Consider the following 19631-nt stretch of genomic DNA (forward strand, 5'->3'; position numbering starts at 1 on the left):
AAAATACTACGTACAACCTAGTGTGGACCTCTCTGTGACAGATGTCCCATTTCACTGATGCAACGTGCTTTTGTACTGACTTGAATAACTTACTACCAGTCTAAATAAGGATAATAAACTAAAAACAAGAAGCATAATGGCTGCGCGTGATAGTTATGTGATACTTCCGGCGGTGTCGCCTTTATTTTCAGAGTCCTCCATTCATAATTGTTTTTCATCCTGACGTCAGAGAATCCAACACCTGCCTGCGTGCTTACGCGCAGGCGTAAAAAAGTTCGGTGGCGCAAGCTCCGCCGCCAGTCAGTCACCTTTTACCAGCAGAGAGGGAAGTATCGTTTTGGGGGTTTTAGGAAAACAAATCTGAAGACAGCGGCACAGAATTGAAGCAGTACACCGAGGTCAGCGGGAGACGGTAACTATCCACTGCATCTGGAGGAAAGTCAACGTGCAGGGAAACGGTCACGGGTGCGCGGAAGTTTGTGTTTACTGATGTAGTAGTAGCTAGCTGGTTGGCCCTGTTAGCTTGTTAGCGAGGAAGGTGCGCGCTGCTCAGACTGCTGGACTTCAACATTTACAACTAGCCCAACTTAACAGCCAAGTTAGACAACTGTCCTGTTTGTGGTTATAACATTTAAAAACGGTTTGGCAGATGTTGCGGCGGCTTGTAGGTTTGGCAAACTCTTGTAACGTCAGTGCGGGCCACGAGCTTTGAATCTTGTGGGGTCGTGTCACACACAGACAGCACTGACACATAAAGAGAGAAAACGCATTTAAAGCCACGATCTTTAAAGTGAAGATCACTGCAGTCAAACATCCAAGCGTCCCTGTCTCTGCTGATACGGATGAGGTTTGCATTGGAGCTGCGACCCGTCCTCCTCTTCGGACCTAGTTCATCGTCTTCGCCCGTGATGGGCCCCCTGCTCAGCTAGTACGACGCGTGGAAACAATCCGCAGCCCTCTAACCATGGGAGGATGTGTGGGGAGATACTGGGAAGGCTGGGAGGACACACAGAGCCGAGGCTCGTCCAGGAACGGTGGACGAGGAGGTAAGACTACAGTGTGTGTGTATATATATGTGTGAGGTCCTTCACTAAATCATAACATGTTTCACATTTTTACTCTTGCAAAACTACTACTTACACCTTCCGCCTGTCAGCTTCTCGTGATGGCATTGCAAATACATGGTAGTTCCCTCTGTTTTTGCCAGTTCCCTGTGTTAACCCCTGCTGTGTGACAAATGATGGCGTTTGGCCAGTGGCGCCCCAAGGGGTGTCCAGGAGGGCAATGCCCCCTTTAACAATTGCTTGAAGGGCAATTTTTATGCCTTTAAGAGGCTGTGCCATACTAATTTTTAAATTAGTGTGAAGACAGTGGTATTTTGTGAAACCAGACAACTTAAGACATCCGTTGGTGCCAGCCATGTTGGCGTAGCTTGTTGGAAAGGGGGCTAAATAATGCTCCAGATTTAGGCAAAATTTTGGCAAGGGAACAACTAGTATGGCCATTTTCAGAGGGATCTCTTGAACCTTCACTTCAAGATACCTGAATGGAAATCGGTTGTATGGGTACCCACAAGTCCCTTGAACTTGAGAGGGCTTGTTCCCAGAAATGTTCTGCTTCTAATGATCAATGTACTCCTTCATATTAAAGTTGTATATTTGTCCTTTGAAGAAGGACAATTAATCATCTATCACATATACAAATACATAACACATTACAACAGGATTTTTGTGGAACTCAAAATGTTAACTGTACCAGTATTAGTCTGTGCATCCTCCGCAAGATCGTCAGTGGTCTCATCTGGCAACCCTTTTGAAAAATGTCTGGGGGCACCACTGTTTTGGTATCTGACAACTGTCCAGTTTTGCTTAGTTGCATGTATGTAAAGTACACACCCAATACATATTAAAGTGCAGAAAATGCTCATAACACCACTAGAGGTGGTTGAGACTCCTTGTATCCAGGTGTATTTCACTCCTGCGTCAGATTCAAACGCATCTCAAGTGACCACTTGTGATTGGGTTTCACCTCCTTGCACATCTTTTGTTTTTCTGTGGACAAACTGACTGCTGCTAAATAGAAGAACAAGAAGACTAGTTGGTACGTCACTCTGGATGGTCTTCCTCCATGCTCAGGGATTCAGTTGCGTTCACAATGCACTACAAATCTTCTCTATATAAACTTGCACATTGGCATGCTTGGATCATTGTGTATGCTAATGTTGGTTGATTAGATAGAGATCATATTGGACAATGGCAAATGCTGAAGTTCCTGATAATTTACATAACGGCAAGTAAAGCGGAAGGACATTGAAGGGCACCAGTAGAGATTTGGGGATTTTGGACGAATAGTCTTTTCTTTGATTGCTGGAGACACATTTGTAGCTGTAGGTGTAAGTGCATTACAATTCACCTGGATGCCGGCCTCACCTCACATGACCAATGTAGAGAGCGCATGTCCCCTCTGCAGGACAACACACAAGTCACCAGTTCTGTCTTGCTGCTTTTTACCAGTCACTTCACGGAGAAAGGTCTTTGCTCATGTAGCCAGCACACAGACTGTGGTGTTAAGGCAAACTCTACTACGCCAGACCCACTCTCAGTAGTGATTACAACTGCACCCACGCAACACCTACATTTGTCTGACATTGCACCCATGACAAGGCTGACGATTTTCTCACCCAACAATTTCCAGCCTCACACTTAATCCCACAACGGTGAGCTTGTTGGGCCAACAGCTATCTAAAAATGATAGTATGGCAGCCCTGTGAGCACCATTTCACACTGCACTCCTAATGCATATGCAGAGACCAAGCAGGAGGCTGCTGTTGGCTGAAGCAAAGGGTTACATTGATTCCTGAAGTTGCTGATATATGTCGATTATTCACATCAGGGGCTGGAGTTCATGTCCATTAGTTACTTACCTTCCCGGAAGATAACATTCTTCTGAAGATAAACACTGGCTCACTGCCATGTTTTGTTCTCCTACACTTGTCTTTGATAGTGACAGATGGAATTTGGATTGCTGCTTCAGCACTTAGTGAGAGTAAATGTTATATTTACGACCAGACTAAACTGAATGACGCAGGCGCCGCACAGCCGAATTGGCAGACGTTTTGAATTTCTGCATAGTTTGGACCCCAGAAAACAATGTCAATGATATTAGTGCAAGGTTTTATGATATATGGTGTGATTATTAGAGGCTCTACACATCTGTCAGGTTATGAATGTTGTTATTACCCCACTTAGGATGGTAAACAACCTTTAGGCTCCTTCAGAGATGTGGTGAAACCTCCACTGAGGTCATTCCATTACTGTCACATTCAGCATATCCGGAGCTAAGAAGTTTCCTTTATAGTGACTGTTTAGGAATCTAAGTGTCTGTTATTCATTTGGATGCAGGTTCTGTCCCCTTTGTTTCCTCAAACTTTGCTGATGGAAAGTTTTTCAGTTTTTTTCCAACAGGAATTGTCTCCAGTTTACATCAGAAAGACAGAACATTTTTAAGAATGATTCCAGCTCTGTGCGTTCGTATCAGAAGTGGACTTTTCTGAACCCCGGCCACATGGCTGTGTTCCAGTTTGAACATCTGATACAGATTTTTAGAGCAGCAGAATATGACCTTCAAAATAATTTGTCTTTCTTTGTTTCCTGCCAAAGTGGCTGATGAATAGACTTTTTGAAGTTAAAGCCTTCACAGCCAAGATTCTCTGGGCTTTGGTCGTGGCTCGTGGTAATTTCCCATCCTAAATTGGTATCAACATACCCTACGCACATGATACTCCCTATTAGACCGGGCTTCGATCAAACAAGTCACATCATGTCCTGTTGCGTCATTGACTGGCTTCTTTGATGGGACTGACTCTACGCTGCTGACACACCCTCATACAGACAGACAGCCATGTCAGAAGAAGAGAACAAGTACAACAGAAGATTCATGTGGTATTTCTAGATTTTTTTCATAGTGTGACTTAATAGATTTTAGTTCTTCTAAAGCCGTAAAGTTTTTGCCCTTATTTACTTTGGATGAAATGTATCTGTCATTTATGTTTTTTCTCTGCATCTCATGCCCTAAGGGATAAAAAACCCAATTTGCATGCCAAAGGTTGGAATATATATACCCTGGTAGAGCAGGGTTGGACAACATGTCCACTGTGTCTAAATAGCTAAGATTTATCGTCTTTTGAAGATCGCATGAGACGCTAGGCTGATTATAAAGTGGAAGTGTTTGTTGGCTTTAATTAGCAGTGTACAGAAAATAAAATATTGCACTTACAGGTAAAGCTCGGGTAGCGGAAATGTGTGCGTTAATGATTGCATTTTTTTTAATGTATTGTCTGGTTTCCTAGTCTCTTTACAACAGTTAATTTATATAGTTTCATTTTGGTTTGGTGGCTGGACAGAATAGACATTTCAAGTGGGGCTAGGTAGTGGATTGACAATATCGATATATACTGGTATCAGCTAGATATAATCTTAGATTTTGGCTATCATAACACCGTAAGTGTTGTCTTTTCCTTGTTTTAAAGGCTGCATTACAATAAAGTGATGCCATTTTCTGAACTTACCAGACTATTCTAGGTGTTCTGTAGTTTGCCTTTACCCACTTAGTCCAGGGGTTGGCAACCTGTGGCTCTGGAGCCCTTCTTTATTTAGTTATTTTTTTTCAACATTTTAATTCTCATGTATCTTTGTTGTCCTCCGAAAGAAATTCTTACATTCTTCAAATGTAAAACTGTGTAGCATATCCACCAAATTAAGTTTAAACATTTAATCAACTAAAATGTGCATCACTGGTGTATAGCGTGGCCTCTTTTCCCTTCAAATTTTGCTGACCCTCAATAGCGTTGGCTAGTCTTTAGTCTCTGAGCAAAGCTGCCTATGGATTCCAAATCCAAAAAGTAAGTCTTTGAGGAAAATAGAGAATTTAATAGTGCCAGGACAGATCCGTTTACTTTCACCGCAAACGCTACATAGTCGGAAGTACCAAAAATAACAAAAAGCCAACGGCAAAGTAGCCACCTTGTGGTACAACATATTGATGAATGCCCATTTAGGCATATTAGTAATCATAAGACTCAAATATGTTTTCTGGCTCCAGACAGATTTTTTTTATGTCAAAAATCGCTCTTTTGATAATGAACGTTGCTAACCCCTGACTCATAAATGATAACCACTTTACTGATGATTATTTATCAGAAATCTCATTTTGTAAATATTTTGTGAAAGGAGCAATAGTAATTATATTGATATTAAGTATTTGGTCAAAAATATTATGATATTTTACTTTCTTCACATCACCTGGCCCTAATTTCAAAGCATTAGCACTAGGTTTTCAAGCTAGTGTTGTATCAGTAATTAAAATCAGTCAGAAAATTGAGCTTAGCGCATGACTGCTCAATTTGGCCGGGCCGATGTGAGCCAATATGAGATTATTGCAGATATATAGGTATTAGTGTAAGTGTTGTCCATTAAGTAATAAAGTAAGTCAAGTTATGGTGCCATAATTACAAAGTTGAATGACACCAGAGAGTAAGCACGGACAAGTTAATTTTTCTACTGTAGTTACCCACTCAATACTGATTCGATCCCAATTTGGTAAAAAATGTTTGTTAGCCAATCAGTACCAATGTATCTTAGCAAGTCATTTTTTGAGTTCTCATGAATTTGCCTCAAAAATGCAGTATAGATGAATTCGGCGAGCGATTTGTGTATGCCGCCATCTTGCGGCAGTGCCATTACTGCGGTGACATGCGTCAGTCATCAGTTCATTATGCTGTCATTGTAAACTTACTCTTTGCAATGACAGCATCATGAATAGATGGATTGATGATGTTAGACAGTGGCCTCCAGTAACTGATGAAGGTATCTTAAATCAATCAGAGACCTGTAATTGCCGTTTTTCTGGTCATCGGAGGCCAGGCGATCAATAAAATATTCTTGAATACCTAAAACAAAACACAAACATGTGTTGTTGTTGTTTTTAGTCACGTAGCCTGTCCATAATGATTAAATGTCACGCTGCTAGCTTGCTAACGTCAGCACACGTAACGTATGCTAACGTTATATTACACAGTGTTTAATGATACAGTCTATTATCTCCCTATTACTCTAATCTTTCCTGCTTATCGCTCAAACAAATGATTAATTTCTATATTAATATCGGTACTCATTTAAGATACCTTCATCAGTTACCAGAGGCCACTGTCTAACATCATCAATCCAGCTATTCATGATGCTGTCATTGTAGAGACTCAGTTCACAATGACAGCATAATGAATTGATGACTGACACATGTCACCGCAGCAATGGCGCCGCCGCAAGGTGGCGGCATACACAAATCGCGCGCCGAATTCGTCTATAGTTAACAGTTTTGCACTCCAGGTTAGTAAGTTAGCATCAGTAGCTGGGTTATGTAGCTAATGCTGCAGTCGAACATAGTAGTATTATAACTGAACCCAGAAATAGATTTACCTAATCTCAAAGCATAGTTTGAGATGTTCTGTAGAAATGAACGCGAAAGACGTGAAAGCTAAAGCAGAGGAGAGTATGTCTCAGCTCCTCAGGGATATTAGAGGTCTACTAGGCTCTTGAAGCTACAGCGGTAAACAAGTGTATGTGAAATATTTTGTGCAGGCTTGTCGAAAACCAGTAACAGGATACATTACATTTGTCCCTGGCCTGCTGAGAATGTTTTCAAAAGTAACATAGATGCTACACAGGACTTTGTCAAGGTAGGGAGGCTACCTTTATCTGTAGTTGCAGGAAGCCCAATGCACCGTTGTGGTGATAAGATAACCAGCTAAAAAGATGACACCGTATGTGTGCGTTTGACTGCACGTGGGAGTGTATGTGCATGTGCTTGTGTGTCCTGTGTCTTGTTAGGTCTGGGTGCACTTCTTTCTATCCTGTCGATCAGCTCCAGTTCACTGATATCTGCCTTTATAGAGGAACACAGAAAACACCCCTTATTCGTTGTTTGCCTCATGTCGGGGGAATGTAAGAAGCTGTTAAATGTCTTAGCAGGGCCAGAATAACAGTATGTGTTTTCCCAGGAGCAGGTAATCCTTTAACAGCCACCTATGAGTGTGTTGTGATGATCGTATCCTGACATACATCCTTCTATATGATCCTCATACTTTGTTTATGACGTATTTCATTAACTCTCATAGATACAGCATGTTTCACTGTAGCCTCGTCACGTGGCACCTGTTTTTATGGGCCCAGACGGACGAAAACACCCTGATATTGTCTCATGTGTCTGTAATGCATTGCTTCATGTCTCTGTTTTGGTGTGTTTCAGTTACATTTGATAAAACGGGCTATGTAGTGAATCTCTTCCTTTTGTTGCCGCCTGCTGCACACACACACACACACACACACACACACACAGTCCACCTAACCACACTTATTTCCATAAAATGTAAAACCCTGTTTAAATTTTATTTCTACCACTTGTTTGTTTCTTATAACAGGATTTTTTGGCAGGTGGTTTTATACAGTATGTTCTCTGTCTTGAGTGTAACTAGCTTGTTATTCTTTGGAAATCCTGATTGCTGGAGGGCACAAAAAAATACACTGGTAAAAAAGATGCTATTCAAGTCTAAAGAAACTCAAAGGCATCCTAAAGCCTGTTGCCTAAAGCCTAAACTGTTGTCTCTGATTCTTAGCTCACATCCTGTTCTGATTATTTTTGTCAAACGTTTAAGTCCTTAGCTGTCCCACATCTGCTTGTGCTGACTTTACAGCATGTTGACCCTTCAGAAAATATCTTCTGGAAATGTCATGTTGACTCAGTGTGTCACTGAAAGATAACCAGTCTGAGCTCTGAGTCAGTTTTCTTCGGAAATGGGAGTCACCAAAACACTACAGCTGAAATCACAGGGCAGCTCACAGTGCAAGACTGTGACATTATTCATTCATATTTTAACAGAGTTCATTCTGCTGTACACAGTACATAGCAAAACATTTAATCACATCACATAATAATGTGTGTAAGTAAGGAGAGAAAGGAAAATGTGCATTATCCTGTTTGGCAGAAATAATGTGCACCAAACTGCATATAAGCTGAGCCTTATTAATGGATGCGCAGCACTATGAAGAGGAGCACTAGGGCTGGCAATATATTTGATTTTTACTACATGATTATTGTGTCCAAAATAGTTCACTCATAGCTCACTAGTTCAGTTGAAATAATGATAATGATGCTCATCAGGCAAATTCATCTTTAACTTTGTTTATTACGCATTTTTTCTCTTCTTTGGCAAATGAATCACACTTAAAACAGGAGTGTAGGGAGGTGGAGAGTGAGTCTATCTGTACTAAAGCATGAAAAAAGAAGAATAGCACTTAATGGATGGTAAATAAGACTAGATGGCGAGAATGGAAAGAAAGAAATTATTTAAGAGGCGCTGGATTACTGCTTACATGATATTATCCTGTATTATCAGTAATTTATTTTCACGTATCATGGTTAATGATGCAGTCAATACCAGTATATTACATGCACCATTACGTAAACATTTTTGGTAAATGCACTTATTCCATTTCTTGCCAAGAGTCAGAAAAATGATACAACTTGTATCCAAATTTGATGCTGCATCCAGCAGTTTGCATCGCTCTGTTCAATGGTAACAAAATTTGCCTACCACCTCACAACTTAACATTTTAACAAGGGTTAAAAACTAGTGGGAAAAAAACTTGGCTTTGGGGCCAACAGTGATATTGATCCTATGGGGAATACAAAAAATCAGATAATAGTAATTTCTATTTAACATAAACTAGCAATCTTGATTCGGAGCCCTTCAGTTTATTATTTATTAATCTACAACTGTGACCATAGACTGTATACTAAAGATGAAGGACATGACAGCTCCTCAAAAGTAAAGCTTCAACATGTCTATCGACCCCTGGTGGCTGGCTGCAGAATACGTCATAAACCTCAGGGACATGGGCCAAACTAAAAGATCAAAGTACACATCAAATCATTTTTTCCCAGAGATGGTTTTTGTCATTTTAGGTAGTTCTTATCATGCTAATGTATGTTCAAGGGTTCGCTTTTATGATGTATGTGGTTTTAATTGCTTACGGTATACGAAAAGGGGATGTGACATCATGACTGACAGCTGCGATTGAGCCAAGCGATTTTATGGACAGCAACTGGATACTTCAGCTCCACATCCTGATCACTACTGTGCAGACTGTGGTTTCAAGTGACATCACCAGCGCAAGATGGCGGTGACCGTACCTTGGATATTTTGGAGACGTGTTGCTCATCTTTGTATACAGTCTATGATTGTGATTAATATGCATATTGAGCACGAGATTTTTTTTTTTTTTTTTTTTAAATCCACTTGTCAGCGCTTTCTGGTTGACAAACCAGTGTGTAATGGAGGCTCTGTTCCTAAGTGACCTCAAACCTCAAAGCTTCTGACTTGAAAAGAGGGTGAATATTTATATATTTTAAGGGTTTTCAGAGTCACACAATGTGGGCTCCCTGCAGACAAAATGGAGACAACTGTGCCCTACCCACACACACGCTCACACACACCACCCACATCGTAAACAGGAAGTGTCATTTGCCATGGGGTCAGTGAGTTTGCTGTTGACTACAACTTGAGTCCTGTTTTTTGACAGAAAATTAATCTAAAAAAAATGGGCGTTTTTCACTATTTTCTGATGTTTTATAGAGCAGATGAATAATTTAAAGAGAAATGATTAACTAAAAATGAAAATAAACGACAGTTGAATACTTAACAGACTGAAAACCTCTGGTATAGTTTGTTGTGTGTTTCGGCCCTGGGAACTGGAATAATATTGCATGTGTACCTGTGTGTCTTGAAGATATGGACCACATAAGGATAGGTAATTTTACCCCATTTGTCTTCTATACAGACATGTGTCCACTACCACTTTGGCTGAGTGGCAGTGAGGAAGCCCCTTTGCTTCACTTGGGATTCACTCCTTTCCAAGTGCTAATCCTACACCGCCCCACGTCCTCCACATTACTCCTCCTAAGCCGCCTGCACTATAAATAATTTGTTTGAAAGAAATGCAACCTCTTGGATGTGTGCGGCCTCCTTCATACTCCTCTTCATTTTCCATCCCTCCTCTCCTCGGTGACTGGCATCTCTGCCTCTTAGGCATTTGGAAATATAAGCTTTGGCTGGTTTAGAAGCTGCTTTTGATAAGTAGTAAAGGTGTTTATGACAACATAAACTGAAGTGACTGGCAGTTGGCGACCATTTAGAAAACACCACAGTTCTAACACAGCCTATTATGTTTAAGTACAACCCACAGTGGGGAATGTTTCACCAGGGAATTGCAGGTTTGGTAAATTGTGGTGTCTTTGTCATTTAGCAACAGCTTGCCGAATTGCTAGTGAATGTTAAGATGTTAACCTGCTGAATGGTGATCAGAAATGTTAGTGTCTTCTTGATGTTAGCTTGTTGTTTTTGTTTGTGACCGTCAGTCCTCCACTAATATACCGTAAGTGCTCTCCTGGCCTAGTGTGCTTTGTGTTAATATTGATGGTGGGAAACACAGGTAAGGTTACTAGAGAGACATAAGCTACACGTGCCTCATGCATATTGCAAACTCTGAATGACCTCCTAATTTTAGATTCGGATGACATAGTGTGGTGGGGTGGGGGGAGATGTTCTCTATCTCTGGTGACGGGTAGCGTTTCTCTCCACTGCCAAATATGATAAGAGATGAAAGCACAGGATATGAATTATATGGAATCCATGTAAATCATCTGTGGTACTGAAAATCCATTAAAAACGAATTTCCACAGATTCCACTTCAGTAAGACGATTGTACATGTACATGTATGATAGAAAGAACAGTTGATAAAGTAGTGCAGGTATTATTTATAACATGAACTGTCTTAGCATTTTAGACTTGCGTTTGTAAATGTCTGACATTTTACTTTTGTGGTCTGTACTTTTCTGTGTATGTCAGTCAAAGGAAAATTTCACCCCCTCAAACGGTCATTTGAATATCAATCACTCACCCTGTGTTACGTTCATTACTGAGGAAAACTTTGTTTTACTTGCATGCCTTGATGGTGAACGAAGAATCCAAAAACTGATAAAAAAAAATTGAAGAATCAAAGTCAAAGGGGACATTGTTCAACAACAGCAAAACAGTATCAAAACGTCCGTTTCTAAACTGTTGCACAACTTTTGAAGTGTAAAGAAGCGATCACACAGAGATGAAACGCTAGAAGCGCGACGCCAGTTAAACAATTGTTTTCCTATGATACGGTGCGTCTGACCGGCATTCAAGCGTCTTTTTAGACAGGCGTTTTTCCGGCTTCTTTTTAGACACGTGTTTTTGTAGCTGAAAAGTTAAAATACTTTAAACTTTTTGAGCGTCAGACGCCACTAGCTAGCGCGCATTGAATAAGCGTTTCAAGCGTCTTTGAAGCAACCGCGTCTCTAGCGTCTCATTTCTGTGTGATCACCCCCTAAGTCAAGTCTCATTTATCTAGTTATATGCTCATTACTTCCCAAACACAAAACCCTGACATTCAAAACTAAACTGAAAGTGAATCCAAACCAAGCTTTTCACACAATAACACAAACTAACAGATTGCGGCAGTGGTAGATCTGCAGCTCTCATGTTCTGGCTTTGAGGTTTAGTTTAACTTAGTTTGGGAAGCTCTGAGCCTGTGACTGGATAAATGAGATTTCGATTATACTGCACGAGTTGTGTGTGAGTTTGTAAATGAGTGAGTTTTTGGATTCTTCGTTCACCGTGGAAGCATGTGAGGAAAAAAATCATGTTATGTTATGTTCCCGAATTCAACTTAACACATAAACAACTGGTTATTTTTGTGATGATGCATTCCTTTAATGTCACTGTCTCTCACTTCTTCCAATCACAGGACGTAACGAGCCTCTGAAGAAAGAGCGTCCCAAGTGGAAGAGCGACTATCCGATGACAGAGGGCCAGCTACGGAGCAAGCGGGACGAGTTCTGGGACACGGCGCCGGCCTTCGAGGGCCGTAAGGAGATCTGGGACGCCTTGAAAGCTGCAGCCGTGGCCTTGGAGTGCAACGACCACGAGCTGGCCCAGGCAATAGTGGATGGAGCCAGTATCACACTGCCACATGGTGAGGACAGAAAACACATAAATCACAAAACCACCCTAGTTCTTACTCGTCAAGAAAAATACTCTCACATACAAAGTCGGTAGAACAACATATCCTGTTCTCCAACACCCCTCTCCAGGTACTCTTGCGGAGTGTTACGATGAACTCGGGAACCGCTACCAGCTGCCCGTCTACTGCCTTGCTCCACCTGTCAACCTCATCTCAGAGCGCAATGATGACGACCCTGGCGATAGCCCCGAACCTCCTGTAGCACCCAAGAAGGAGTTCCAGCTCAAGGTACTGTCACAAGCACAGCTCCTAAAAGACTTGCATGGTTGTTTTTCACATTTTATTGGGAGTTGAGTGTCTCATCTTTGTATTATCTTTGTTCACACCTCCAACAAATGCAGCATACATATTGAAGTGATTATCAACATGTTTATCAAAGATAACTTGCTAATCGAACAATCCAGAGTCCTGTAGCCCTTAGTTACTGGTGCTAGGTCAGACAAGCTTGACAAAAAGAAACATGGCGATGCTCTAACATGTGTCTCACAGTACTGTTCTTCATCATAACATGTATTTACATGAGTTTTTGGGCTGGATCACAACAGGGACAGCTCATGCCAGCTCTGTAAAGCGAAAGTCAAAGCAAATCAAGGTCCAACTGGGTATATGCCAGCCACTTCCTGTTTGAAATTAAAAGTCCTCATTTCAAATTTCAGCCCTGTAGCATTTCATACACAGGCCAGCCATATACTAGGTTTTGACCAAGTCTTGATTTTTTTATTATTATCATTTTTTAAAATGTGGGTTTCAACAAGCCTAACAAGTTCAGTCACGTCATCCATCTCATCACCTCTCAAGATTTTGCTCTTCTGATTTGATTTGAGCTTGAGCTTCCTACAAATGGGTCTCCCTGTTGAGAAGTGAGATGAACCTCCTGTGCCTAAAATGCGGTGGAAACGTTCTTTCATAATCACAACCTAACACAACCTCCATAGTTTTTGACCTGGAAAGAGGCAGAAATGAGGCGAGGAGAAAACCAAAAAACCTAATAAAAACAACTCCTAATCACCAAGATGCTGATTTACCTGGAACTAATATTACCACACAACCTGTGTTTGGTGAAATATGGGAGGTAATCGGCTGAAATTTGTACTTGGCAAATTACAAAGATGGCAGATTGACACAGGGTTAAGATCACAGACCACCTCCACAATTCTTACAAATTACTAGATGTTCCCAGGTAATACTAGTCCTGTGTGGACAAGGTTTTAGTTTATCCTTGAAAGACAAATTTTACGCGTCTGTCTCTTGATCGGTGTTAATTTTCACACTTCCTGTTTGCCGTAGGTACGACTTTCCACAGGCACAGACCTGCGCCTCAGCGCCAGCATGGCTGACACCATAGGGCTACTAAAAAAGCAGCTGCAGGCCCAGGAGGACATTGACGCCGCCCACCAGCGCTGGTTCTTCTCCGGGAAGCTGCTCACGGACAAGACGCGACTGCAGGACACTAAAATCCAGAAGGACTTTGTCATCCAGGTCATCGTCAACCCGCAGGCCCTCCGAGGCCCCAAGCTGTCACCCACCAACACTGCCTCATCGCCTGCATCTGAATAACGGAGGACACAGAGGACAGATGGAGGGATGGTGCAGTAGGTAGTGAGGTGGTTGGCGGACCCTGAAGGACCAGAGGTGCCTCCGTGTTGCTGGATAACTTATACTTTTTAAGAACAGTTATTGTTATTGAAATAAAATCGTACTGTGGAGGTACAAAACTACTTTGGAGCAAAAACACAAGAAAGAAACTCAAAAGTGCTGCTTTCTGTCATCTGCCACGTGTCATTATAGTTTGGGGTTCTGCCGGGTTGTTCTTTAAGTGAATCCAGTCACCACACTAACGCTGGAGCTCCTCGTCCCCTTGTCTCTTTGAACCATCTCGAATTAAAAGCAGAACTCGTCATGCTGTTGTGCAGCCATTTCAACCACATACAAAACATGCACATCACGCTGCACATTCAGACTCCTCCTCTGCCCTTTTATCTGCACTAATGCTAACTAAGTGCCAACGGATGAACTGCAGAGGTGTTTGTGTTGGTTCTAAAGCACATTTCCACTATGATGCCCGTGGACTCTGCGCTGCAATCCTTTTCTCCTCCACAGAAACAGGAGGGGAAGGCGGAGAGGGAGATACTGAACTTCTTTTTTCCTTCTTTGTTTTATTGAGGAAATAATGTAAACAGAGCTTTTTTGCACATTTGAAGATTATAACTATACTTTTGTGGTAGTTTGTGTGCCTTCTACAAAATGAAACAAAAAAGGGTTAATGTCCGAAAAGACGCTAGTGTTACTGCTAGGCAAAGCCTTCTGTATTTTTTTAGATTCAGGAACTCTTAGATCAATCCAAGCTATAACTGCTGCCTTTTTTAATGATTTCAAGAATATTGCAAACAAAACATTTAATGTGTGAGTGCTGGCAGGTGTGTGCGTGTGCGTACGTATGTATAGGAATATGCATTTGGCCCATATGATACATTTCAGTACCACGTAGCTCAAAGACAAGACTGTTTCCCCGGTCATAGCTTTTCAGTCAATCATATCAAATTGTGCAGGGAAGGCAAAAGTCCCCCACAAAAAATACGATCTTAAAAGCTGCATTATTGACCACTTAATGACCGCCAGACCACTAGGGGGCAGCAACACAGCCCTGATGTAGTCAGTTCAGTTGCTTAGGGCTTGTTGTCCCTTTTCTCACCACATGATGAATGTAAGATCAGTATTCATTCATCCTCATCAACTTGATGTGGTCCTCAAAGGAAAGTATCTGTCACATTTGTTCGCTCAGTGTTTGACTTTCTTCACCAGCATATAAATGGCTTGTGTGAGCCTGTTTGCCAGAAATGCCTGCCGACATGTTTTGGACATAGTCTGTGTAAAAAAAAAAAAAGTGGACGTAGCCTCCGGGTCTGAAAAGCAAGCCAGTGTGTAAGTTCCTTAACCCTGCATTCTTTCTAATGGCCAGCAGGGGGTGACTCTACTGCTTGCAGAGAGAAGTATAATTGTATAGAAGTCAATGTGAAAACGACCCTACTTCTAACTTGATTTATTACCTCCGTAAACATCTTCCCTAAGAGTTTATGGTCTCAATTAGTAGTTTCGAGTCTTCTTCAATACAGTACAATGTTCATTTTTTAAGTAATATTCTCATTTAATTAAACAAGGTACACTTACTATCTTGTGATTGACGGGTGACTACCATGGCTCTCTGTCGATCAAGAGAGGTGTAGCCATGCGTATCCATCAGATCCACTCTCTTGTCCAAATATGATCATTTCTGGCTCCAAAAAAAACAAAAACAAAAAAAACCCCAGCTAAAATGCCAAACTCGGCTTCGAAATGGTCGTCCACAAACCAATAGGTGACGTCACGGTTGTTATTTCCACTACTGTTACACTGTCTATGTTTTTTTGTTTGGGATTGGTGAGAACCATCAGGACTCTATGTGGAGCGGTGAATCAAAACAATGAGCTGAGGGCCTCAAAGAGCGTTAACATCAAGTGTTGATTCTCAGTGGAACCGGCAGTGCTAACAACTCACATAGGAAGTTATTTATTTTAGTGTTTTATTAAGAAATATCACATAAAGGGACAGTCCACAGATTTAGACATGATTTGATTTGACATTAAAAGCAGATGTTGGACGAGTGACGGTCATCAATTTCATATAATTTTTCATTTCACTTATGTTACCTCTCAGTTGATAGCATCCTGTTAGCACCATACACCTGCATCAACGTTAGACTTTTTGTTGTGTCTGGAGGGCAAAGGGAGGGACGCTGTTTTAGACATTTTGTGACTATCAACTGTTTGCTTGCTTGAGCAGAAACATTGCTTAAATGAAATAAAAGATAAATATGTACCTCTTAAAAGTCAGGTAACACAGTCAGTGTTTGAAAAAGCCATTTTCTCAGTACTTGCCTTTAACATGTATGTACAAGTACAGCCTTAGTGATTCTGATTGGTCATCATTGTGCAGCAAAAGATTATTGTTTTGGATTGTTCTTCCAGCTTTGTCACTAACCACAGTGGCTGCCGGAGGACAGAAACAAATCAGCCACAGACAAAATTGCCTTGAATCATATACTGGCAGCTGATGGCTGAAGCTCCCATCAGGCCTGACAGTCTGATTGGTAAAACACATTTACACAAGGTGGCTACATTCACACTGCAGCTCAACTTGCACAGCTGAGATATTCCCCCCTCACATGTGACATATCAGATTTTTGTCTGAGCGCTGTGAACATCAAAAGCTGCATTTAGTTTCTTGCTCCCACAGATCATATGGACATGTAAGAAATTATATCTGGCAGCATGCAGATGTTTCTCTGAACTCTGAATTCACCATGAGCCTGAGACATTTATGATATGTTTGACTACACTGCAGCTTCTTTGAGCAGTGTGTTAGAACATAAAGAAACATGACGCAACCCAGGAAGCTGATTGTTTTGCTGTTTCACATTTCTAGTGTGTCATTTTAAAGGTCCAGTGTGTAGGATTGAGGGGCAACTATTGGCAGAAATGGTATATAATCTTATTAACTATGTTTTCATGAACTTATAATAATCTGAAACTAGTTATCATTCTGTTTTTGTTACCTTGGAATGTGCGATTTCTTTCTACATAAGGAGCGGGTCCTCTTCCACGGAGGCTGCCATGTTGTTTCTACAGTAGCCCAGAACAGACAAACCATTTATGTTTTGACATTGGCCACCATAGTTCTCATACTAAACTACTCATACTACTCATAGTTCTAAATACTAAATGTCATTAAATCCTACACTCAAAACCTTTTAAGTTTTGAAATATCAAAGATTTTAAGGGGTTCACAGATCCAGATAGAAAATTCAAGTGTCCAGGGTTTTGAGTTGCTCATCTGAACTTCTCTTTATAGGATCACATTATTAGGGCTGTGGAGCGATTTTAAAAAAAAAAAAAAAAAAAAAAGATCTAATTCATTACATGCTCTGTGATTAATCTAAAATTGCATTACATCATTTTTTGCTGTCAGAGTATTTAAAAATATGTCAGTTCAATTTAATTCCGACGGATGTGTTGTGGTAAAGCTGCTGGATTTTAGACACAATTGTCTCCCTGTCCTCTACAACCAAAACTGGTTTGCAGTCCATTGCAATCCATTTTGCAAGTTAGTCGGTCACAGGTAGACTTGCCGAGATTGCGTGTGAACGCCTGGTTGAGTGTGGCTTGACGAGGCTGACGGCTAGCGCTAGCATCAGAGGCTATGCTAGCTCAGACCTCCAGGTTCGCTGCTAAATGCTTTGCTAAGAAGTGATATTTCAGGCTTTAAGTACTCCAATGTTACGAAAATTCCTTACTGCAGAAATTGCAGTGGTGCTCCTATCAACAGTTCCATCGGGGCGTTTTTTAAATGTAAGTGTTCATTCACGGGGCAAGCAACGTTGTCTTGTCTGCCTCCATCATGTGACACCGCTACTGTGGCCTTCAGTGACGCACCAGATCAAAGGGCATCATTTTTTCTGTGATGAATAAAATCGAAATTAACAAGTTATTTTTGACAGCCCTAATTATTATCACTGGAAGGAAGAAGTTTTCATTTCACATCTTTAATTTAGGTGCCTTGATTTATAACAACTTGAGACACTTTACTTTTGGCTTAATTTTCAAATCTGCAAAATGACTGAATTTGAGAGTTACTTTTTTTTGAAATATGGGACGCTTGGAATTTCTATCTATTTGTGAACCTTTAAAAAACCACAAACAACAAAATTCAAGTTTATGAAATTGCAAAACTAACGCAAATGTTACCCACAATACATTTCAAAGAGGGAAATTCAGCCCACATGTATCCTATCCCAGAGACTAGAGATGCAAAGATACAAAAATCTCGTCTTTGCATGACTGTCGCTTCCAGGTCATGTTCAGGTCAGGTTTGGGTTACATCCCAGAATAGATATTCAGGCACTTCAGGGTTGGGAATCACGACCTGCTTTGTGAATGTATCTTATATTGTGCTCGTCATGGTTGAACGCTCACAGTTAAGTATTTGCTGTTTCTCCCTCCACACACCAATCTGTAGCTGGATGTGCCTTGTTTTCATTCACCGCTCCTGCCACAATATTTTCAAGCAGTTTGATCATGGAGGGGATAAAATGAAACCATCAGAGTGAAACCTAATTGAGCCACAGCTCACCACATGAAGAAAACATTTAATATTATATAAAAATATCATTATTTTGTGTCTTTTCTGTGCAGTTTCAGCCTTGACACTGATCACAATCACTCTGTCTGTTATTTCCAGGCCTTATTTTGCTGTTCTTGTACCAATGGTTCTTCTGGGGGATATTTCGTAATCATTGTCCGCAAACTTGAATAAGCATTTTTCTCTGTATGTGCAATACAATAGACATAGACCTCATATCATTTTTGTTTTGTTCCTCTAAATCCACAGATTTCATACAGCACCAGCTATGAGTATTCAAGAAATGTCAATCAACAGGTCCAAGCCTGCTACAATCTGACGCCTCGTGTCAGAGAATCAGCTGTTTCCATGTTTGTCACTTTAAAATGTATTCGTCTTCTGATGGCCTCTCATCTTTCACAGAGTAAATATCTAAATATTAAAAATGCCTACACAACTTTTCTCTCCCGGTGTCCGTTTAGCATTCTGCCCTGCATGTCTCAGCTGTGAAGGTTAGGGTGCCATTGAGCCTCAGGGTGGGGAAAAGCTCTGTTGACAACTTCATCGATAGCGTCTCTTGTTACAGCGTCCTTGCTGCAGTGAGCTGTGATGGGTGTTTGTCCTCATGTCGCTTTCTGTCCCATTGCTTGCTCTGAGTCTCGACTCATTTTAGTAACAAGCAGTGGCCATTGTTTGAATCTATAAAGTGCAACATATCACTTCGGTGTAAAAGGGAATGGATTAAGGAATTTTAAGGTGTCAGTCCCTCCAGAAGAAACCCGCTCCACAGGGTCGTAGCAGTTACTGAAATCAAGTTCTTTCCCACCAGTGATTTAATGTAGAGGTGGTTCCCATCCTGAGGGTCCTAACCCCCACTAGGGGTCGTCAAAGCTTCATAGGGAGAACTCCACCTATATTAAGTATTCCAAAATCTTATTTCCACAACCTAGTAAAGTTTATATTTCATCGTCATATTTGGGAACATGAGATACTCTCTCTCAGAGGCAGAAACCAGAGAAATAAGTCTCAAACTTGTGACGTCATTATGTACAAAGTCTGGAGCTGCTTCATAGACAATAAATGGGAGCCTAATATTGTGGACCCACAGACTGTTTGTTTTCTTTTTTATACGAAAATGGTCTTTATTCTCAGCTCTGAAACAGCAATGTCTCCATATGCTCAGAACATTCCCCTGAGTACTCTCTACATCTCTCACAATTCATTGTCTATGGAACAGCTCCAGACTTTTTATACTGGGTGACATCACAGGTTTGAGTTTTAGCACTCTATCCTATGTGCTATATCGTAAGCAA

The 19631-nt window shown here is 41.1% G+C and overlaps 1 protein-coding gene across 1 annotated transcript; it reads left to right on the top strand.

Moving 5' to 3' along the window:
* The first annotated feature begins 269 nt into the window (after window positions 1-269).
* Window positions 270-18775, top strand: ubtd1b (ubiquitin domain containing 1b). The gene is made up of 4 exons (XM_049562635.1): window positions 270-1046; window positions 11890-12117; window positions 12236-12393; window positions 13453-18775. The coding sequence occupies exons 1-4, from the start codon at window positions 965-967 to the stop codon at window positions 13720-13722; spliced, it is 738 nt and encodes a 245-aa protein (XP_049418592.1). The 5' UTR covers window positions 270-964; the 3' UTR covers window positions 13723-18775.
* The last annotated feature ends 856 nt before the right edge of the window (window positions 18776-19631 follow it).

The sequence above is a fragment of the Epinephelus fuscoguttatus genome, linkage group LG20, assembly GCF_011397635.1.
Source record: "Epinephelus fuscoguttatus linkage group LG20, E.fuscoguttatus.final_Chr_v1".
NCBI classification, from domain to species: domain Eukaryota; kingdom Metazoa; phylum Chordata; class Actinopteri; order Perciformes; family Serranidae; genus Epinephelus; species Epinephelus fuscoguttatus.